The sequence below is a fragment of the Sciurus vulgaris genome (genome assembly GCF_902686455.1).
Source record: "Sciurus vulgaris genome assembly, chromosome: 1".
NCBI classification, from domain to species: Eukaryota; Metazoa; Chordata; class Mammalia; order Rodentia; family Sciuridae; genus Sciurus; species Sciurus vulgaris.
In genome coordinates, this window is record NC_136461.1 from 81,463,366 (window position 1) to 81,487,725 (window position 24,360).

At 41.3% G+C, this 24,360-nt stretch overlaps 1 protein-coding gene across 2 annotated transcripts in view; it reads right to left on the reverse strand.

Moving 5' to 3' along the window:
• The window catches only part of BCAR3 (BCAR3 adaptor protein, NSP family member), a 110,817-nt gene that overhangs the window by 85,105 nt on the left and 1,352 nt on the right, over positions 1–24,360 (reverse strand). For both annotated transcript variants that reach the window (XM_079147758.1, XM_079147759.1), the window contains exon 2: positions 18,986–19,313. In XM_079147758.1, the coding sequence (XP_079003884.1) occupies positions 18,986–19,302 (317 nt within the window). In that variant the 5' untranslated portion in view covers positions 19,303–19,313. The remainder of the gene's footprint in view (positions 1–18,985; positions 19,314–24,360) is intronic.

Below are 24,360 nucleotides of genomic sequence, written 5' to 3' on the forward strand. Positions count from 1 at the left end.
AAATAAATACATAAATCCAGGAATGGACACAAGAAAATATAAACCACAACCAACGATCCTTATATCCATATAATTTAGTTAAGGCCTCAGAACATCAGTAATTTCTAATATGGAACTTCCATTTACTTAATAGGGTAGGCCACACATTCTGAAAACTAAATGATAACTAAACTGCAAATATATTTTCAAATACATTGATGAAGTCACAAGAAAGGGAAATTCTCAAACACTACATAGTCATATAAAGAAGAGACACAGAAACGAGGAACAAAAATAATACAAAATATGAGCAATAGCAAAATAAAGCCAAAAGGAACCTCAGGGAGAATAAACCAGATAAACCCTGGGTGCATGAAAGTGAGCAGTTTACCCTGAGGTCCTGCAAGAGGCCTCAACCTTGGAAATTAGGCTTTTATCCAGCCCCAAAGGAGAAAAAAATGTGCTAAAAACAAAACAAAACTCACCACACTCTAGCAAAGGAAACTAAGATTGAAACCTACTGTTTCCACCCCAAACTCTGATGGAAAAAAATAATGGTAGTAAGAGATGTTTCTCCTAAGAATCTTTAACTACAGGCCAGTCTTCATGTTGATTGGAAATTCAATTTATATTACCTGCTTTATAGAGCAATCCAAAACCCAGGCATTAAAGTATCTGGGTTGGTGGTGCTCATCAGTAAGGGAACACTGGAAATCATTTTTGGAGGAAAATTTTCTCATCACAATACTGCTCAGGATATCCACAAATGTAGTTAAGTATAAATTCCCTTTCAAAAATAACCATACACACTGGAAACAAGTCCCAGTGCATAAGTGAGCAGAAATAATAATAAATTAAGACCCTCAAAGACTTCAGATATTGCAATATCAAATATAGGCTATAAAATAAAAATATATCAAAAGTGAGCTAAGAATAAAAAATAAAAATGATTTATTTTAATTTTTGAAATAAAAAATTATTATCAATTAAAATGTAAAACTTAATGGCTAGGTGAAAAAAACATATTAGACATGACTACAAATGATACTTATGAATTCAAACAAAGATGTATAGAAATCATTCAGAATGAAATGCAAAGAGAAAAGGCAATGGAAGATATGAAAGACACTGAAGGTAGAATCTGAAGACCCATGCATGTTAAACCAGAGCTCTAGACGGGGAGAATTGAGACTGACGGGAAAAAACAAGAGTCAAAGAAACAATGACAGGAAATCTTCAAAGTTCATGAGATGCCAGTCCTTGAATTCAGACACTCCAGTGGATCTCCATCAGTAAAAACAAAAAATAAATCCTCACCTAGACACACCACAAAGAAACTAGACCATCCAAAGCAGAGTAGAGCTTGAGAGTAAAGGGCAAAGAAAGATTACCCTTCAGAGCGATAACCATGTGGGCTGATGTTTATTAGCCAAAAGGAAAAGTGAAGCACTCAAAATTCTAAGCCCAGCAAAACTATGAAGGGAATAAAGACAATTTTAGACAGACAAAACAGAATATCCTGCAGGAAGAAAGAAAATGATGCCAGAAAAATGTCTAAGATCTAAGAATGAATGATGGACAAAGAAACTGATATGTAGATAACTTCAAACTAGTACTGACAGAATAAACAAGTAGCATTTTGTAGAGTTAAAAAAGAAAAATGACCAGCTCATACCCATGAGAATATCTACTTTGGCAACTGCTCAGATACACGTGCATGGTGGTGCACACCTGTAATCCCAGCTACCTGAAGGCTGAGGTAGGAGGATAACGTGAGCCCAGGATTTTGAGGACAGAATGGGCAATGTAGAGCATCCCATCTCAAAAACAAAAACAAAACAAACAAGAAAGAAAAGGATTAGATTACCATATGAATCAGCAATTCCACTGCTGAGAAGTACCTAAAAGAACTGAATGCAGGCTCTCAAAGACGTATTTGTACACTCATGTTCATAGGAGCACCATTTACAAAAGTCAAAAGGTAGATGCAACCCAAGTATCCATCAATGGATGAAGGATCAACTAAACATGGCATATACAATGCAATGGGCTATTATTTAGCCTTAAAAGGAAGGAAATTCTGACACATGACACAACACGGGTGAACCTTCAAGATATGCTAAGTGAAATAAGGCAGTCGCAAAAGGATAAATAATGTATGAGTTCACTTGTATGAGGTATCTAGGCTGTAGCCAAATCCATAGAGACAGGAAGTAGAATGGTATCGCCATTCTGCTGGGTGGGGAGGGGAGAATGCAGAGTTGTTTAATGGTCTAGAGTATCAGATTTGTCAGACGAAAAGAATTCTGGAGATTGGTTGTACAACAATGTCTATGTACTTATTAAGACTGGTGAACTGTATACTTAAAAACAGCTAAGATGAAATAAGCCAGGCACAGAAAGACACATACTATAGTGTATGATCTCATACATAGAATGAGTACTGTAGTGCACTCAGACGCAGAATCTAGAAAAGCTGATCTTATGGAAGGTGAGAGTAGAAGGGCAGTTACCAGAGGCTGAGGAGAGTGGGGTGAGGGAGAGATGGTGACAGGTTGATCAGTTTGAATCAAGTTACAATTACGTAGAGGCATGGAGTTCTGCTGCACTATTGCACAATGGGGTGACTACTGATAACATACTGTACGTTTCAAAAAGCTAAAAGAAGAGACTTTGAAAGTTTTCACCATAAAAAAATGGTAAATGTTTGGGGAGGCAGGTATGTTTAACCTGATGTAAACATTAAGCAATGTATACTACATGTTTCAAAACATCACACCACTTCTTTAATTAAATGTGTAATTTTTATAGGTCAGTTAAACATAAATTTAATACTGATTAAAGTAAAAGTGGCTAAAATCTTATGTGTATTTTAACACAATTAAAATTGTTTTAAAAATCAAACTAAAATATAGGAGAATAGTGTTAAAGTCAAGAGGAAGGTGACTATTCAGTGTTCTGAGGTTCTTACGTTGATCAGAAAGAAGTAAAGGTATTATGTGTTTTGTGTTTTTTGAAGGAATACAAAAGTATTTTTTAAAGTAATCACTAAATGAACAGAAGTAGAATATTTCTAAAACGACAATTCAAAATAAGTCAGTAGCAAAAACCCATAGATTTTTAAAAAATGTACAAATAGTATAGAATTACATAATAACAGGCAGGTATAAACCCAAATACAGTACTAAATATAATAACTGTAACTAGGTTAAACTCATAATTACAAGACAGATTTTTAGAATATAGAATACAGTATGAGTTGGGCCCAGTTAAAGTGGTACTTTGAAGGAACTATACAGCCTTAAATGCTTGTTTTTAGAAAAGGAAGACTAGAAATTAATTAAGGGTTCAGTTTAAGCTAAGACTACAGAATAAACAAAGAAAATAGAACAATAGAGATAAACACTAAGCAGAAATCAAATTTCAAACAAGGATACCACAGAGAAGCAATAAACAAAGCCTGGTTCTTCAGAACATCTAATAAAATAAACCTTTTCTAGATATCATCAGGGAGGGGGAGGCAAAAAACTATGGAAATGAAAAAGGGGCCTTGTCTTAAATACTAGAAAATGCAACAAGAATGCTATGCACATTGTATGCTAATAAGTTAGCTTAGGAAAAATGAACAATGTTGTAGAAAAATAACACCAAGACAGACTAAAAATAAGAGAAAGAAACAGAAAATCAAAAGTCTTACAACCAGTAAAAGAAACTGAATTGGTAGTTCTGATATCTTCCCATAAAGAGACTTTTAGGCCTAGACGGTTTTTAACATTTGGCAAGCTCTGCCAAACCTTGCCAATTTGTTACTTAAACATTTAGAAACGCCTCCACAGACTTGAAAAAGACATAAAAGCAAAGTCAGTGATAGGAAGGAAAAGGATGAGGTAATCTCACGTAAGCAGATGTGAAATGTGAAAAAACTGATCAAAACACTGACAAACCAAACCCCAAATATTAAGGATATATCCTAATTGAAGGAGGTTTGCTCCGGGAATACAGAATCAATTTAACATGAGAAAAATCTGTGATTCTCCACATTCACAGATTAAAGAAGAAAAAGAACTCTGGGCATCTAACTGATGAGTGAAGAAAACATTTTTAAAAAATCATCTTCTCATGATCTCTGAGATAAGCTTCAAGTAGAACTAGAAGAGAACTTCTTTAACCTGACAAAGGGTGTCTCCCAGAAACCTTAGTAAGCACCGATTTTAATGGTGAACTATTAGATACATTAGTAAAATCAATCAACCCATCAACCAATCAGAAACAAGAGAAGGATGCCCACCATTACTGCTTCTGCTGACCACTGTCCTGCAGGTCTCCAGTACAGTTAAATAAAACAAGGAAATAACAGTGTAAGAGCTGCCAAAGGGAGAACTAAACAGTCCTGATTCATAAACGATGACAAGAGGAACAACACTCCTGGCTATGACAGCATTAGGCAAAAATCTTGGGATTAAAACCTACTGAAGGCAGGGACCAGAAGGTTTACAAGTCCTGGATGGAGTTCTTGCTTTGTGGGTGTTTATTCATTGCCAGCCAATTCACTTCTAGAACACAGGTGAAATGCAATACGAGGAAACTTGAACCAAGTGTGGTCAGGTTTACCTGAAGGAGGACAACACTGTATCTTTGGGGTCTACTAGTCTATTATTTTTAACCAATCCATGTGCCAGGGCATGTCACATATTTAGGAAAGGCAAACCCAACAACTGGAAGAAAGCCTGCCTTCTGTGGGCAACCTGGTGGCTTCAGTGCCTTTGCTGGTGGATATGGCCTTAGAATTTAGAGCCTTACCCCCTGTTCTCCAGCATGAAGCTCCATCCACTTCTCAGAATCTTTCTTGGGGAAGAAAGGGGATGGAGGAATGGAGGGAAGGAAAAGAGAGCTTTAAAACTTAAGATTTTGTGTCTACTGGACAATATTCCTTCTATTATAATAGAATTATATATAACTATAAATACATAATTTTTTTTAGTTGTCAATGGACCTTTATTTTATTTATTTATATTTGGTGCTGAGAATCGAACCCAAAAATACATAATTATAATCATGTCCTATTAGATAAAATTGTAGGATAGTCTAGCATTTTATATTCTATTAGATGGTTATTTTGCCCTTCTCACCAGCCTTATTTTCTCACATTCCAACAAATCCAAACTATGGTATTCCCTAATCAAAGGTCCAGAGTCCCCATTTTATCATTTGTTCTCACCTTCTGAGATCACTTTTTTCCAACCCCCAGCCCCCAAACACAACTCCTGCCAGGCACAAAGGTGCACACCTGTAATCCCAGCAACTCAAGAGGCTCAGACAGGAGGATTGCAAGTTCAAGACAAGCCTCAGCAAGACCCTGTCTCAAAATAAAAAGGGCTGGGGATGTGGCTCAGTGGTAAAGCTCCCCTGGGGGTTCAACCCCCAATACCCCAAAACAAAACAAAACAAAAACAAAAAAACTCCTTTGTGCCCTTTTCCTAAGAACTGTAAAACTTTACAATGACAAACCACTCTAATTCAATCTACTATGTGTGTTCTGCCTTATTCCCTTTCTGCACTAACAGCTCACCCAGCACAGGGTCCATATTTTATTACCTTTGCATCTCCAGGGCACAGTTGCTCAATAAACATTGGTTTGAATGACTGTGTGTGAGTTCTCCACTGTGCAAGGGTAGGGTTCTCCTACCCTTCTCCTCTAGCACACTCCATGGGTTCACCAAGGGAAGAATAATGTTGCAGGGAAGGAGGAAAATATCATTCTTGGACTCCTGGGCCTCCTCACTAAGGAGATAATTTAGCCATAGTCTGTGACTCTACTATGACACCTCAGAAGGAACTCCCCCAGCAACAGAAGATCCCTGCTGCCTGTGCAGTGCCTGGCTCTCCAGTCCCTCAGGCCAGGTGCTTTCAAGGTGACACTGACAGTCTGGCTGTGTTGCAGAAAATGAATCTCTCTGGACATTGAGATGCCAGAGAGGAAGTTAATCAGGGAGATAGCCAAGAGGACAGAGAATTTAGCACTGGGCCATTTCCATCTGCTTATTGGGAAAATGAGAAGAAATAGATTCTTAAAACGGGACTGGCCTTGTGAGTGAAATAATGACACCTTGGAGAAAATATCAGCTAGTGTGTGCTCAGACTAACATGTTGTTTACTGATACTGGGATTCACATTAAGTTCCTAATAAAGAGTTCCTCTCTCACTGTAAACAGGGAACTATTTTTTGAATATGCCTTTGCTGATTTTAAAAGGTGGGGGGGAGCTTTAAACACAAGGAATAAAACATTCCTAGATATGTAACCTATGAAAGTATTTTTGCATGGTCACCTTGCAAAATAAATGAGATTCATATTTATCTTCCTTGTTAAATTACGCTTCACTAGTAGCTGGCAGAATTAAGCTTAGTGCTTTTTTAATATTCTCCTTCCAGGGTTTAACACATGACATGAGAATTTCCTTGTCATTAATGTGAAAAACGTTAGGGATTCCTTAATGATTAAACCATGAGATCTGCTTTATAGCAGAGAAAGGTCTAGACAGAAGCTCACTGCTCTGCAGTGGAGGATTCAGCTTGCATTTCTGAAGTCAAAGCTAAAACAATTCACCAGATGTTATCTGGGCAGTCATGTGTGACCACCTCCCTTCATCTAAATATTAAAGGTCAATTAATGCTCCAACAATCACATTCTCTTCTTTGATAACCATAGCGTGCTGCTGATTCATTCTGAGGCTGCAGCTATCCAAATCCTGGAGTATTTTTCATGTATGGTTGCTAACCCAAACCCCATATTTTCGCTTTGTAATTCATGTTTTTAGACTTCAGTGCAGGTCTTTGTCTCTCCCGATAAAGCTTTACCCAGTTAAATTTATTGTGTTGAGCTGGGGATGTGGCTCAATGGTAGAGCACTTGCCCAGCATGAGTGAGGACCTGGGTTCAACTCCCCCCACTGCAAAAAATTAATGAGAAATGGAGAAGGAATAAATTTCAAAATAATAAATGTAAATTTGTTTTGAAACAAAACACCACTTTTTGTACCTCACAAATCAGTCATTCTAACATATTAGTTACTCGTCTAAGATGGATGTCATCTGCCCACTTGATCTCTATGCCAGTGTTATTGTCTAAAAGATTTTTTGAAATTGACTATAATGGGGATATGAGCACAGCCTCCAGCATACTTCTTGTGCTATACTGGAGCCTGACCCCCTCGCACCCCAATGATGTCACCAATGATTGACACTCACATACAGACCTCTAAGGTTCCAACCACTTAAGCCCAGGAAGAAAAGCTAATCCTGTGTGACCTGCTTTTAGCAAAGCACTAATGGTGGCTGCCTCCTTTACCAAGTATTCCAAAGTCATCATCCTAATAACCTGTTTTAGAATATTTCCTGAAATCAGTGCCAAGCCTATCATTTTGTAGATTAATTTAATCTACCCACCTCTTTTTGAAAAAGTTAAAATACTCAACCACCTGCATTTCCCTGTAGCTCTTTGTTGTTGTACCACTATTCCCCCCAAAATGACAGTGCTGTCTTAATGGCCTCAGCCTCTGCCCCCTCAGTCTTCTTGGGCTTTGGGGCTTCATTTTTATTTGGTGGCATTCATGACTCTTGTCATGGCCTCATCTACTCCAGGCCAGCAATTCTTCCTTCACATTTGTCCTACCCTTTCCAATCAGAGAAGTCATTTTTTTGACTTCTGAGCAGGAAAAAATGCAAGCTGAACAGAAGCCCAGCAGTTGGGTTTCTCTCACATCCTCCTCTCTTTGGTCTTATTGTTCCAAACATATCTTCTGAAAGCCCTTTTTGTTACCCTTGGCATTTTTTGCAATCCTCTGCTCACTCTGCACTGTTTCTTTTACAGTGCAGAGCCACCCTCTGATGTTGTCCTTGGTTGCATGACCTGACCCTTCCTGGGTCTGGGTCCAAGGTCAGGACAGCACAGAGGAAGTGGTGGTACAGAGGAGGCAGGCCCTGAGGGAAGCGTTGTCTAGAAAGTACCACTTCCAACCACCAAGATGAGGACAAAAAGGATGATGGTACCTGAAAAGATATTAAGGTCAGAGGTCAAGAGGAGCAAAACTGCTTATCAAATTCATGGAGGGATACGAAGGGTTAGCCTGTGGGTGGGAAGTTAGCTCAGTAGCAAAGATGGAGAGATTAAGTGCTGGTAAGATCAGGTGGTTCAAAGTGGACATCCCTTTCTCTGAGAACTATGAACTCTTTAAACAAAGACCAGGCCCCTCTGCCTAAATTTCCAGCAGGTGGAACAAAGCCTGGCACACAGTGGGTGCTCCACATTACTGGTGAATGAGTACATCAAGTGGCTCTGGCTCATCACACCACACTGGGGGACCCTTTAAATGAGAAGATGCAGGCTGGAAGTGATCTTTCATGTGCATCTTTCAACAGCGAAGCTACCTAGATGGTCATAGGTCTCTTCCTCCTTGGAAACTGGAGTCAGAGTTTGGTTTTGGTTGTCCTGCATTTCATTTCTCTTTTGGGGCCTGAGGCCATGGGACTAATCTTTGGGAATCTTCCTTCTTACTGTCTAAAGTAGGCTAAAGATGAGGACACACTTCTCTCCTGAGCAAGCAGACATTCTGACACTTGGTTACTTCTAAAGCTCCTCCTTCTTTCTCTTCAAGAGCCAATTTCTGCTTTTATGAGTCAGTTTCTATCTCATCTGAAAACACAGCAGAGCCTGCCTGACATTCTCATGAGCAATAGTGAGAGAACAGCAATTAAGGAAACTGCCTAATCATGCTAAAACAGCACCATTTAAATATCTTGCACATTATACTCTGATGCGTCTACACAGGACTCAGTGGTACTGGTTGACAAAAACAACCCAGTCATGGGTTAACCTGTGCTCAGCAGAAGTCTAGTGACAGCATTAAGCTAAAGGCCACTGTTGAAATCTTAACTTGGCAGCAGTCCATCAAACTGAATCGGGTAAAAACAAGAAAAACTGTATCAAGGCCAGTATATCTCTTGGCAGGCACAGAGGTTCTGGCATCAGGGAATCATCGGGCTTCAGGCTGTCTAAGCCCAAACACAGCACTTTTGATAAAAGCAGATGCTTTGTTTGGCTGGTATCTTTCTGCCCTTCCTCCACTCCCACCAGTCCCAGCCACCCTGCCCCCAACTATTCCCCATCCCCTTCCAAAAGAGTGTGTGTAAAGATTTCTTCTCAACTATTCAAAGGCAGAATAAAAGTGCTCAGCTCTTGGGATATATCCTCAAGGACCCTCGGAGGAAAGGTTTTAGCCAAACAGATAAAAGAACACATGCCCTCAACCTGCCTACCAGGGCAGACACCTGTCCTCAAGGTGGCTGCTCACCTAAACCTTGGAAAAGCAGCTATCATCCCTCAGGCACAAGCTCATTGCCAACTGCACATGTCCATGTACCTCTTGTCTGCAATGTTGTCAGGAATGGCTGGGACCTGTTAGAGGAGTATAATCATGATTCTGATGGGTGGCCCCAGGGAAATGTCTACTTTAATCAAATAAAAAAAATGTTTATAAAATTAAGTAATGAAAAGCTGTGCTTTGTTTTATTGCAAGCTTAAAAAATTAGCTCTTTCCCTGCTGAATTTTGTCTATCATCATCCTAAAAAACAAACTTCCAATGGAGCTCCATGGTATGCACCTGTAGTCCCAGCTACTTGGGAGTCTAGGGTGGGAGAATTACTTGAACCCAGGAGTTCAAGGCCTGCCTGGGCAACATAGAAGACCTTGTCTCAAATACACACACACTCTCTCTCTCCCTCACTTCCTCTGAATATCAGTCCTACACAGATCCAGCCTCCTTTCTGTTCCCAAGCCCTCAGCCTCCTCTGCTAATCCTGGAATGGACCAAGTTGGAATGCCTCTGGACCAGATCCCAGGGTCTCTTCCCTTCTCTTTACCCAGGTTTCTTCCTTGGTGACAGCATCCATTTACATGGTTTTAATTTCATTGCTGTGTAGATTCCTAACTTTTATTTTTTAGACCAGATCTCTCTCCAGAGCTCCAGGTTCCTAATGCCAACTGCCTGTCTGATCAGGATCTCCATGAGGCATGCATGCATCTCAAACTTGCCCCACTCCAAACAGAAGTCTTCGTCTCAGCAATCTGCCCTCGACCTCTCCCCCAAGGAAAAGCAACTAACTAAACTAATAAATCCTTGCTACTCTCCCAATCTCCCCATCTCAGTGGCCCCACCCCATATACCCACTGCCAGAGCCACATCTGACTATTTTTCTCCTTTGCCTCATCATTTCCAACCCCCAGTACATTTGGTATACTCTACTTGAAAAACATATCTTGAATTCACCCACTTTGTCTTCTCTGTAACCACCCAACCTGCTGGATGGGCTTTTATAACCACCTCTTGCCCTCTCTAGATCCTCTTCCCCATCAGTCAGTCCTACACAGACCAGTCTTCTAAAATCACAATCTAGTCATGCCATCGCTTGCTTAAAACCCTTTAAAGGTCTCCTTTAACCTACAAAGAAAATCTAAACTGCTTACCAATGTCTAGACTAGTGCTATCCAACAGAAAGATGACGTGAGCCTCGTAGGTAATTTAAAATTTTCTAGTAGCCAGTTAAATACAGAAATAGAAGTTAATTTAATAATATATTTTAACTGCTATTTCAAAGATATTATGTCGACATGTAGTAACAAGAAATTATTAATGAAATATTTTATTTTCTCTTTATATATTAAATCTTCAAATGTCTTCTCCCTTAGAAAGGCCTTCCCTCCACTAATCCAAACAAGTCAGGGTTCTCTGATAGCCTCTTCCTCATGTTTCTTCACTTTGTACTGAGGTACTGATTGATGCATTTGTCCCAGGGTCCCCTAAACTTGGAGCTTTCTAAGGACAGGGGCCACATCTATTTCATTCTCCACTGGGTACCTGGTATCCAGCACAATGCCTAGCACAAAATACGGCATTTCACCACACAATCACAGATTTTATGCCTTCCCCCCTTTTATTTGCAAAAAAGTGAAGTGTTCCAGGGGTGGTGGCACACACCTGTAATCCCAGCAACTTGGGAGATGGAGGCAGGAGAATCACAAGTTTGAGGCCAGCCTCGATAATTTAATAAGACCCTCCACAATTTAGCAAGACCCTATCTCAAAATAAAAAAATAAAAAGGGTTGGCGATGTGGTTCAGTGGTAAAGCACCTCTCTGTCCAATCCCCAGTGCACTCCCCTCCCCGCCAAGGTGGCACACAACTATTATGTGAAGCTTTTTAAAAAAATTGTGCTGGTATTACTTAAAAATCACTTATTACTAAGCTGTCTTCGGTGCAAGATTAGAAGGCACAGGATACTCATGAATATACATTAATCTGGTGGCAACTATCATGCAGTGAAATACAGTAAGCTTAATAAAAATGCATCAAAGAATGAAGAGCAAAGACTTCTGATATTAAGTACAAGAATATCAGACAGGGACCAGTCCACTGAAGACAGACAGGCTCTGTTCTACATACTAAAACAACAATGTGCTGATACTGTGCGTCCTGTGCCCTGGCCATTCTTATACCCATACACTGAGTGTTGGCCAAGACGCATTGCTGTAGGGCAGACCCAGATAAAGGGATTCCAGCCAGATTCCATCAACATGTGGGAAACTTTTCTGCTGTGGAAGCTGCAGGCATTGAACGTGATCTCAGGTTACACAGGAGGATTAGGAGCCTCCGGGTTTCTGCCTCCCAGGAGGAAGGAAGGAAGGAAACCAATCAGTCTGGGCCCCTCCTCCACGCCTGCTTCTGTGGGAGGCACTTCACCTGTGATTGTATTTGTTCCTTTGAGCCACCCTTGGAGGACTGGGGATTCAAACAGGTAAAATAATGTGCCCAAGGTTAAAGCTAATAGGTCTGGCTGCTAGAATCAGCATCAAGGTCAATAGCAGCTTTCTTTGATAGTCATGCCTGCATCAACATCCCAGCAAAGGCCTCAGGGTCAGGTGTCCAAGTAGAATTGAGCAGCAAAGGAATACATGGCTGGTGATCATGTGGGAGCTAAGAGCAAGGCACATGCCTGCTCAATGCAGTCTCCCAGGAAGTGAGTCAGGCTCAGGTGGGAAAGACAGAGCACCGACATTCAGTGAGACCATGGTAACTAGTGGCCATCACTAAATATGAGGAGACTTTCACAGCACTCCTCAAAGGGGAATAGCTCATCTCCATTTTATAGCTTAGAATTTGCTTTAGTCACATTTTATAGGTGGCAGAAACACCTATTTCATGTTTTTTCTCCCCTCTGCACAAGTCATGCTACCTTTGATCTTGTATTTGTAGGTAAATCTGGAACTACAGATAGTCCAGGCTGCATAAAAGCTGGAGCAATTACGGAAGACTTCTCAGACCTCTATAACTTGTAAATATCAGCACAATCCTCTAAATGAGACCATCATTTGTCTTTGGTAGCCTCTAAGAAGAGAGAGATGGACGTTCTGCATTAATCCTGTAGCTAGACCCTGGGGGACAGACTGGGTAGTGACCATTACAAACAGCAAAGTAGCTGTGACCCGAGAGTGTTTTGGCCATGTGGCTCAGAACGGTCTGGCCACCCAGTCCAGACCCTTCATGACAGTCTCTGTTCAATCAGCAATAGCAACTAGGACTTTTCCAGTTTGTATATCTGGTTGGGCTGAGATGGTTCCTAGATCCACGTGTGATAAGAACATGAGAGCAGTAACTGTAACCACACAGCTCCTTCTGTTTACAGTGTTCTTTAACACACATACTGAGAGGTGTGAACAACTCAGAAGTCTAAAAACCTCCCCCTTCCCAGATGGCATGAGGGAGGCCCCCTAAAAGACACGCGTTAAAGCAGGTCTGTCCTGGGGAGGCGATGTTGAACTCAACAAGGACTGCATTGTGAAATTCTCCAATAGCTTTTATGATTGTGGTTTGTAATCAGTTTTTTAAAATCCTCTAGTTTTCCCCAGATGACAGCTGAGAATGCACAGATCCCAGCCTTTTGGTTCAAATCATCCCTGTCAGTACAGGATTTGGGACTACCATCAGACAGCTGGAGACCTGCAGGGAACACCATTCTCTGGGCCCCTTCCAGCCAGGAGCAGCACATGAGGCCGGGGCTGAGTTCACCTCTGACCCAGCTGCTGCTGGCCTCAGGACACCAGGGGCCACCAGGGTCAGGACGTGTACCATTCTGTGGAAGTCACTGACCCATCCACAACAGCTGCATTCAAACACCAAGGGGCATTTGTAAATGTTAGTAAACTCAACTTATAATTTAAACAATAAAAATTCATTCATGCACGGACTAATTTCTAGAGATCCTCTTGAATGGAGCTATTAAAAAATCATTGTCACCCTATTAAACCAACAAATTCACCTTCTGTTAAACAATCTATTAATCTGTTAAATAGATGTTTTAAAACTCTAAGTCCAATATTTCCTCTGTCTGTGAAAAGCTTCCAATTTTCAGACAGCAGACAGGACCACAAATAAATAAACTACAGATGTTTGCATGTGGACATTCCCATTCTAGATCCTTCTGATGAACTTTGAGTGAAAGGCTGGCTTATTTGCAACATTTTGGGGCAACATTTTGCTTTGTTAAGGAGAAAACAGAGGTTATGGAGCTTGGTGGTTCTAAATAGAAACAACTGAAACAGTTTTTCAAGATGAGAGCGCTGGCACAGCCTGGAGTCAGATCTTTAAATCAGGGGTTTAGAGAAAAGCCGGCTTACATCCTGTGCCTTACACCTTGGCTTCAACTTTAAAGATCTGACACTGAGACACAGTGGTTTACTTACTGCCTGGGAAAGTGCACCAGATTTTCACTAGGGATAATTCTGCAGACTTTCTGGCCACTGTCAATTACAACACTTGTGACTAGTCAGTCAGCTCCCCTCATGCAAACTAATGAAACACCACATTGTCCCGCCACATGCTCCCACAGCACAAGAGGCAGAAGGAATTAGGCCCTTGCAGCTGTTCCTAGGAATGCATGCCTCCACATACCCACAGGCAGGAAAAGGACCTGAACAGTCTCCAAGCGCTGATCTGTCAGTCATCTGGGTGACATGGACATCCCAACAGGAACCGGTCCCCTCTCAGCCCAAGGAGAGGCCCAGATTCAAATACAAATCCATCCTTGAAGATAAATGAATCAAAGGGACAGCAGTCTAACAACGCTAATGTCAGGAGGAAATCCTGTCGGCAGGCCTCTCGGACAAACCTGGCTCCGCTTTTAACAAAGGTTCCTTCTGTGACATCAAGCAGCAGGTTTAAGAGCTCCCTGGCTTCTGGCTTTGGCCACCTTTCAAAACCACAAGTACATCCAAGGGCAGCCAAGACAACAAGCAAGCCAAGAGATAGTCTCTTTCAGAGACTGCCTTCTGCCTGACTCCTGGCAACCAAGACTCCATTCTCCCCAAAGAGGGTGTCTGAGGTGCTGAATTCAGACAGAAGACTGACCCCTTCCCTGTGAGAAAATAGCTCAGAGGATGCCCATCTGGCACCAACATTCTTGGGAGGTTGTGGAGCAGAGTGTCTGGGGAAGGCCCGATCGGATTCTTGGGGTTCTAATCCTAGCTCAGTCATCCACCAAGCTATGATCTTGGGTATCTCAACAGCCCTGAACCCATCTTGCCAACTATAAATGATAATGATGATGAAATCTGCCATGTCTCTTACACAGGGTTACTGATGTTCAAAGAAGATAACTTATGAACATATCCTTTAAGATATTTTAAAACTAAGCCAGACACAGGCACATGCCTATAATCCCAGTTGAGAGGTTGAGGCAGGGAAATCAATTCCTAGTTTTGGGCAAGTCTCAGCAACTTAGAAAGACCCTATCTCAAAATTAATTTTTGGAAAAGAAGTCTGGGATGTAGTTCAGTGGTAGAGTGCTTGCCTAGCATGTGAGGCCCTGGATTTGAGCCCTAGGGGGGAAAAAAAAAAGTGTGTGTGTGTGGGAGGCGGAGGGGAAGGGAGAGAGAAAAGGAAAAGAAAAATTTAAACTACAAAATGTAAGAGATATTAAGAATTTGGGAGGATATGACACATGGATGACACCTTCATGCAAACTTTCAGGCCAAAGGGGAGACTTCCTCTGCTTTGCCTGGGACCTCACAGGTTGGATGTTTAATTCATATGCAATAATAAAGGTGACTTTTAAATGACCAATAAGGTTAACATATTGGTTTGGAAAATAACAAACTTGCAACAAGTCAGAATACAGTTGTCATCCCTTATCCCCCAGTCGATACCTAAAAACACAGATAAGTACTAAACCCTATGAATACTGCTTTTTTTCCCCTATACATACATACTTACATATGATAAAGTTTAATTTGTAAATTAGAGATTAACCTAATAAAACAAGTATAACAATAGACTCGAGATCTTTGCAACCTTGGCATATATTTCTTTCCTTATTAAGTCAAAAACTTTTATTTTTTCACTTATAAGAAGCACTTCATGACTTCTCTTTAGCATATATAAAGTGCCAACATCACTACTCTTGCACTTTGGGGCCATTAAGAAAAATAAAGGTTACTTGAACACAAGCACTACCACAGTGTGACAGTCAAGGTAGCTATGAAGTAGTAATGGGTGGATAACATATACAGCATGTATACTCTAGATAAAGGGATGATTTGTGTTCCAAATGGGATGAAGCAGAATGTACCAAAATTTCTTTATGCTAATCAGAATGGGCATAATTTAACACTTATGAGTGATTTCTAGAACTTTCCATCTAATATGTTCAGATAGCAATGAATATTGGGTACTGAAACCTTGAAAAGGAAAACTGTGGATAAGGGGAGACTCAAAGACAAAGGGGTTCTTATCTGGATGGTTTCCTTCTGCATGTAGTTAGGTACTAGTGAAAGGAGGGTCTGGGTTGTCCAAGATGACTTCACCATGATCATGCCAATAGAAAATATGATGAAATGGAAGGTTTTCAGATTTGACACCTGGCAAGTCACTGTCAACTGAAATTAACCCCTGAATTTGCTACGAAAAGGAAAGAGTATTAGGTGAGCTGGAGCATGGGGTGGTGGTTGGTGTTCCCCAGCTCCTTTAAGCTGCAAGGGCTGAATTAGTTATAAATGTTCTGCTTACTTTTCACTGTATTTCTGATGTGGCACCTTAGGCAAACCTCACTCTCCAGAACCTTGGGCTCTCATTCATGTTGTTTGTCTGTAACTTTTCATAAACAGAAGTTTTCTTTGTATAAAGGCTTATTCCAAAAAAGGAACTGAGGCATCTTGTAATCTTATTAGGAATATTTAAAGAGAGAAAAGAAAAAAGAAAAAGGTGGGCTTGGTGGTGTATACCTGTAATCCCAGCTACTCTGAAGGTTGAGGCAGGAGGATTTCAAGTTTGAGGCTAGCCTTAGCAACTTAGTAAGACCCTGTCTCAAAATAAAAGATAAAAGTGGTGGAGAACCCCCAGTACCACAAAACACAGACAAAAGGAGCATAAGGTACTTTGAACTCCTTAAAATCAGGAAGGCCTAGGAGATTTTTTTAAAAAACATGTTAGGAAAATAAATACACTTATAAAACCATGGGGATAGGACTTTATGATCCTTTCACACACAAAGGATCCCTAGCCTCTCACTCAGCATAAATTTTGAGGACTATGAATTTGTTACTTCCTGTATTCATCTTAAACAATAAGATATTTTAAGTTAAGAAAAAAAGATGTGAATTTGGATTACCATATCTCTAAATCAAAAAACAAACCCTAAGGCAGCAATGCTTGTTCAGTCTCCACTGCCTGGACTTCAAACTCAGGACTTGTGCCACTCTCTGATAAGATCTCTTCCAGAGATCTGACCTCTGTCCAAGTCAGTTTTCAAATCAAAAAGCTTTGAACTCCTGGCAGGTTGGCAGCTTGGACCTTGGGTGTTTATGAAGAACTTCCTTGAGATAGGAAGGGTGACTCCATTGTCACCTCCCCCACAGTGGCCTGCCTCTGCCCAGTTTCCCCCTTAGAGAGTGGACACCCAGCCAGGACCTCAGAGCTTCAAGGAGTGAGTTGTGAACTGTCTGTGTCTGGTACTTGACAGCTATTTAGCTCAAATAGGAGTTTAAGTTAATAAATACAAAGTGGTCCCTGCAACAGAAAGCCAGGGTTCTGCTTCTGCATCGTGTGGCCTGATGTTGGTGCTCCTCTGGGGCAAGCCATGAGTTGCGTTTGCTGCTTACTTTCTGCATCCTTGCCTACTGAGTGTCAATGATGTTAACAAAACTATGCACCTCCATATTTACCTATCTCATCAGCACGCTGTCTGCTTGCTCTCTGAGTGGGGAGGTCACCCACCTAGATTTTGCAGAGCATGCCCAGGGATCTCTAACCCCCAGGATATCCAGGGGGAACCTTCTGATATGGCATCAGAGGTATTTCTGGGCTCTTTAGTGCTATCTATAGAGAATATCTGGACTTTCACTTATTTTGCTTTTTACCGGACTTCACGTCTATATTATTCTTCTCTCAACTTGCTACACTCCAGTCATAGCCACAACATCTTTCTTTGGCAGTTTTCAAACATGCCACAATTTGTTCCCATTCAATGTTCACAATTTGTTCCCATCCCTGGAACACCCTGCAAGGCTCCCAGTTGCCCTCTTTCATTATGCAAGTCTTAGTTTAATCACCATCTCACAGACCTGTTCACTTTGTCAAATAACAACAACAACAACAAAAATCCCATGCCCAATAAATCTCTAGCATGTTAACTGGTGTCTTCTATAGCATTTACTATAATCCTCAGTTTTCTTATTTATTTGAATCTATTACCTCTCTCTCTCTCTCTGCAATACGGAAAAACCCTGCTTCAGATGCACCATGGTATCATTAGTTCACATACTTCTCCTACCCAGGAAAAAGGCAAAAGCAGATTACTGCAGTAATCTGGCTGCTAGGATGTCTTCAAGGCTGGATCAGCTCTTTGCTTTAGACACTCAGATGGAATAGGTTGAATTTTTCTGGTGAAATCTCAGGGCCTATCAAACCAATGTACTCTAATTAATATAGGTACTCAAAATGTAGATATTGAACCAAAAAATAAGCCATGATCAAAGTGGCTTTCTTTGCTACAAGGTTGGACAAAAAGATAACATAAGAACCAACCCCACTCTTTACTGATAGCATCACAAGTTGCTGATCTTCTCCAACAGGAAAAAGAGTGCAGAGTTTTCCAACTAGCTCTAACAAGCAGAAGCCAATCACAGTCAGGCCCAGTACAAACCCAGAGAAACAGCATTTATTACTGTAAGACATATTTACCCAGATCTCTGGCATGGGCAGGGAGAAATTATTTGTTCTACAGTATTCTGAAGCTGACTTGATGAAACCTCCACACAATATTTTATTTCAACATGTTGACAACTAAATATTAGGAGACACAGGTCCTAGTTTATAGACATCCTGGCAACTCTGTAGAATTGACTGGATGTAGCCAGGTGCAGTCGCACACATCTGTAATTCTAGGTACTTGGGAGACTGAGGCAGAAGGATCACAAGTTCAAGCCCACCCTGGGGAAATTAGCAGGACCCCATCTTAAATTTAAAAAAAAAAAGAAAAAAAAAGGGCTGGGTATGTAGCTCAGTGGTAGAGTTCCCCTGCATTCAATCCCCAGGATCACCAATACCACCCCCGTCCCCAGCAAATTGAAGGGATATAATTCAGAATCTGACACTTTTAATAAAATTTAAAGAAGGGTTGGGGATATAGCTTAGTAATAGAACTCCTGTCTAGCATGTGTGAGGCCCTGTGTTCAATCTTCAGTACCATAAAATAATAATCCTAATGATAATAATAATACCACCACCAGAGTAGGAAAATAGGTAGAAATACAGACAAAACAGGACTAGCTATGCATTGATAACTGCTGAAGCTGGGTGATGACTCCACGGTAGTTTATTATTCTCTCAACCCAGGATATGTTTGACATTTTCCCTAAAAAAAGTTGTTCATTAATTTTCACCCATGAAGTTAGAGAAGTTACCTGAAGGTGAAGGTTTCGCTTTTCCAGTCGTGCAGCGGGTTTTCCTGGATGGCATCCTGGGTCAGGGGCGAGCTCTGCCGTGGAGATTTGGAGTGCGGAAGGGTGCCCAGGAGACTGACGCTATCACAGGACCTGAAGGGAGGAGGGCCCTTTTTCTTCCGTGGAAGGGTGCCGTGTATAGACACGTCTTGATAGGCATCGGTGCGATGCTCAGCGAGAGGGGACTTGCTGCTCAGGAGGTCCATGGAGGAGGCCAGGGGGAACTGGTGATTCACTGGCATGTTTCTGGGAAGGCTTGCAAATTTTCCCGCAGCCATGATTCTCAACACTAAGGAGGAAAGAAAAGAGTAAAGGATAAAGCTAAGATACTCACAAGAACTGACTTCCTATTTACAAAAGGAAATGGAATTGTGCCACATAACCAAAGAAGATTCTTAGAGTATTAAAAGACAGACAACATTTAATGGCACTACCAGTGGAGTCTAATAAGAAGGGACGTTTACATTCATCTCCCTCCTTTAGGATCCTACAGAGAAATTCACCTAAATTGGTAGCAAAAGGGCAAACACATCTCAGAATCATTAGAGGTATGTGAGCCATTTTATTATTTTAGATTACTGGGGCAGATGGAAAAAGCAGAACTAGTCAAAAAAGGCTATTAGAAAATGGTTTTAGTAACAAATGCATCAGAGAAAATGTTATAAATTGTTAAGTAATTAGTTCACATATGTCCACTATCCCGTAAATGATAAGAACAGGCGGAGATTATTGAAATTCTTTAGCTGCTAGAATGTCTCCAGTCCCTCAGTCGAGCAACCCAGGGCAGAATTTTTTCTGGCAAGACCTGATGCTTACAAATAAATCAATGTACTCTAATTAATGAAGACAGGCCAGGGTCAGGGGTGAGGAGGTGGGCCACTCTTCCATACATCAGTGGGCTCAGCTGTGGTGGAAAGCCACTGCCATGGCAGCTCCATGCACACTGCCCCCCCCCCCCCCCAGGAGTCAGGAACCTGCCTGCCACCAGCAGCGTTAAGCAATGCCCATGGGTGCCTGTAAACTCAGGGAAGAACAAAGAGGGAAGGGCGAGAAGGAAAGAAAAATGGGAGTGGGGCATATGGAACACCGAAAGAAAAAGGAAAGTGGCACATAGGTTGTGGTAGTTCCAATAATCACTCCTAGAGCGGCCACTTGTAGAAGCATTACCTTGAGTAGAATCTGTGTTCCTAATCCTCCCAAACAAACTATAGTTTTGATCTAAGCCAAATCATATAAGACATGCTAAGGCCAACATACAGAGGAAAAGAAACAGGAGCCCCAATAAAAATAGGGCTATCTCTGTTCTGCGCTAGTTGTAAGGCTCTGTCTGCACCACATAGCAGGGCAGCTGTGCCAAAGAGCTGCCTGCCCCCATGGCTAGTGAGACCAGCCCTTTGCAAAAGAAGAAAGAAGAAAAAACCACACGTGACCCACTGCTTCTGCATGCAACAGAGAGAAATTCACAAGTGGTGGGGGCTGGGAGGAACGACCCTTTAATTAAGGAATATAATCCTAATCCTATCCCCCATTTTTTGGCAAAACTAATATTTCTGAAGCTTGTCTGCTCCATGTCAATCTGGGACCACACAGAAGGCCTGGCTCACAGTGAGCACAGAACAATAGGGAGGAGTCCCATGAGGGCCACTCCCAGCTCTGGCTAGTACCTGGCACCCTGTCAGCATTTGCTTAATGTTAATAATTGTTACTAAAAAAAGAAAACAAATTTCCCGGCCCCTGACCACCAGAGATGTAAACCAACTAGGATTCCCCCCACAGCCATGAACTCTGAACTGCTCAAGTTATCAGCACCTTCCTACTTCATAGACAGGTCTAGATCATTTCAAAGAACCTGGGGAGGATATCAATAGAACCCTACAAAAACTCCTTATGTGCAAAGGGCCATGTTGTTGATCAAGTTTATTTCTAAGACAGTATGGAGGATAAAAGTTACCCTAGCCCCAGCGACTCTGGCAGCCTGTTTCCTCTCTTTACACTCAAGACTGGTCTAGATTTCAAGATTGATTTAAAATGCTCTAAAATGCCCTTCTGCAAGTTATCCACACCTTAAATTTATTTTCTGATGAGAAAGGTTGTTAACACCCTACTTTCCTATCTTTAATTTAACAAACATTTAAGTACCTACTCCGTAGAGGACACTCAGAGAAACAAAGATGTCTAATTTCCAACCCTATAACTATGAACTTCAATGAGAAAACAGAACTCCTAAATAGCAACCTTCAGGCCAGAAGGGTTAACACAAATAATTTTCACAAAAAGACTTCAGGGGGATCTCAGAGAGGGCAACTATAGAGACTAAGCATTTTGAAAGACTGAAATTCAAAAGGAAAAGTCTTCCACGAGGATGCTGTAATGGCAGATGGATGAAGGTATGGAAAGTGACCCCACAGGCTTAGCACACTGCAAGTCATGCTGTGTGGCTCGAGTTAAGAAAGTGAAGCAGCATTTCCTGGAAGATGCACAGCTGAGGACAAAACCATGAAGTCATAAAAGTTCTGCTAAAGTGTCTGGACTTGACTATAAGTCTTAAGGAAGGCCTAGAAGGGAGGCACAGATTCCAGTCTGTACCCAGGTAAGTAACTGGTAATTTCTGGGGGGAAGAGATAAGAGTTCCAGGGAGGTCACTCATGCGAATGGCCAGAACCTATCGAGGATGGATGAAGAACTCTGACCTGAGGTAGGGAAAGAAATCTGACCTAGGAAAGGGAAAGAAAGGACACAGTGCAGCGATATCAGGAGCCTGAAGCCTCTGGCCGGGAAGAAGAAGGCCATAGTCATGGGAGAATGGAAGATGCCAACTAGATTCAGAAGGGGACTCCTACAGGAGGAAGACGTGCAGCTCACCACTGGAGCTGTTGTGTTTTAAGTGCCAGGGGACAGTTCAGTCTAGAGGAGGCTAAATACTGATACATGCAGTTAGGAATGAGGGTAGATGTAGATTTTTAAGAATCATCAACAAAAAGGGAATATTTAAACCAGAGAGTAGATCCCTGAGCTTGTCATTATGAGACATGAAAGAACCTCTTAAATTGTCAGGAATCATACAATATCCATGAATTACATCCCTTCTGTTTCTCCGTGGCTGCTTCGAGCCTATTCAGGACCACAGTAAGGAATGAGTTCTGAAAACGAAATGGTAGTTCTCAACCTGGCTGTGCATAAAAATCCTGTGGGAAACTTAAAATCTTGACAGCCAAGTCACAACTTGGAGTGGATTTCATTAAATCTCTATGGGTGGGATGCTGGTATCAGTCTTTTTAGTGCTTATCAGAATTGTCCAAAGTAGAGCCAGGATGGAGAACCACTAGATTCATGAGTCTCTTGGGTACAGACAACTTACACTCAGTATCATTTACCTGGGTAACAGAATCAAATGGATCAATCAACAGAAGAATCATTCATTCAACACACGTTTATGGAGGGCCTCCTATGTAACCAACACTGTGCTAGGTGTTGGGGACAGTGTCAAAACAGACAGAAGTGGTCCATCTTCACAAAGTCAAAACTGTGTGGAGGAAGCAGACAAGACGAAATGACCATAAATGTTGATAGTTCTCAGTTCATTTTTCCACATAAGGGAAATAAGTGTTCAATACGTCCAGAAAATACAGGATGTATTTTCTCTGAGGGCTTACAGTGCACCACAGCTGAGGATATATTAGATAAAATCCTGCTCCTGTGGAACCTATATTGTGATAGGGGAGTGCAAGCAAATAGATGAGAAAAGTAATATCCAAGTCATGAGTGCTCTAAAGCATAAATAACAACGACATGACAGAAGACAATGGCTGGGGTGAAGGGTTACTTGACATTAGGGTGATCTGGGAAGGCCTTTCTGAAGAATAATAATGACATGAGACCTGAAAAAAAGAGAAGAAACATGTCATGAAAAGAAGTTCCAGGTAGGGGAGCCAGCAAATACACAGGCCTTCAGATAGGAAGAAATGGCTAGAACAACATGATGGAGGCTCCAGGCTCTGACTCCCATGTTTTCTCCACTTGGAGATGTTTCTGTCTTGTTGTCCTTTGTCACTATCTACTTCTTATGTACGATTTGATCTTTAAAAGTTAAAGTGGTATGACTTAGAATCTAGGCTTTGGAGTCAGATCTTTACAGGTTCAAGCCTCTACTCTGCCTCTGCCTTACCGGCCGTATGGCCTGTGACAAAGTGTCTGACAGTTTCTCATTTGTAAAATCAGTTAATACCTATTTCATGAGGCTGTTGTGAAAATTACATGTGATCATGTATGTGAAGGCCCTGATGTATAACAAGCACTCCATAAATAGCAGGTCTACTCTGAGCCAGGGCAGAAGTCACTGTCTGTTTTGCTTGTTCACTGTATCGCTACTGTTGTGGGAGTTCACAAATGAATCACTGCAGCTGAGAAGGGCGAATAGGGAGATGTTTAAACCTAGAACAACAAATACAAACACACCAAGGCATGAACATGGACAGCCAAAAAGGCACACCAAGTGAGCCATATGCAGGCTTTGAAAGAAGCCTGGGTGAGACTTTGGCCTTCTGACTTGACCTCTCTCTACTGAAACACAGTGCCCCCACTCGGTTCAGTGCAGATCTTGAATATATTTGAAATATTCAAAGGTCAAAGACTCTGATATGAAAGTATTAGTTAAGGACAAGCATAGCCTGACAAACCCTAAATGCAAGCTGCCTCCCTGGCCTTAGTCAGCAGATGTGCTCTGAAATGCTTAACAGAGCCCAACTCACTAGCTTTACAAAGATGTCTCAAAGAAACCCATGATCTTGTAGAGATAAGCAGCCCACTTCTTTGGGTTTTTGTCTGATTTCTGAACTGGTTATTTTCAAGTTAAATTCATAGATGGTTATCTAATGGGGACCTTAAGGACTTTCTACCATGTTTTAAACTCTGGAAATGTCACTGCCTCAGCAGTGCACTGTGATTATGACAGAATTCATGATTTGGTTCTGTACTTTTTAAAATCTTCTCTGCAGACTCAAACAGGGAGAAAGACTGAAACAACCCCACAAATAAAATTGGCTTATCTACTTAGAAAGAAATTTTTGCTTGGGTTTAGGAATTAAGAGTATCCTTTATAGGAAGTAAACTTATTAAGTCTAGCCAAATGATTAAAGTATGAATAATTCTTCCATGGATTGTATTTCAAGCAACATAGCCCAGGATTTACACGATAAGGTCCTGAAGATTATCATCCATTTGACAAGCGGTTCTTTCTATATATGAATAGGAGATTGAGATCTTGGTTAGTCACCCTGGAAATGTGAGGTTACCGAGCAGGAGTTTAGAGAAAATTGGAGTTGGGCGATGAGCGAGCG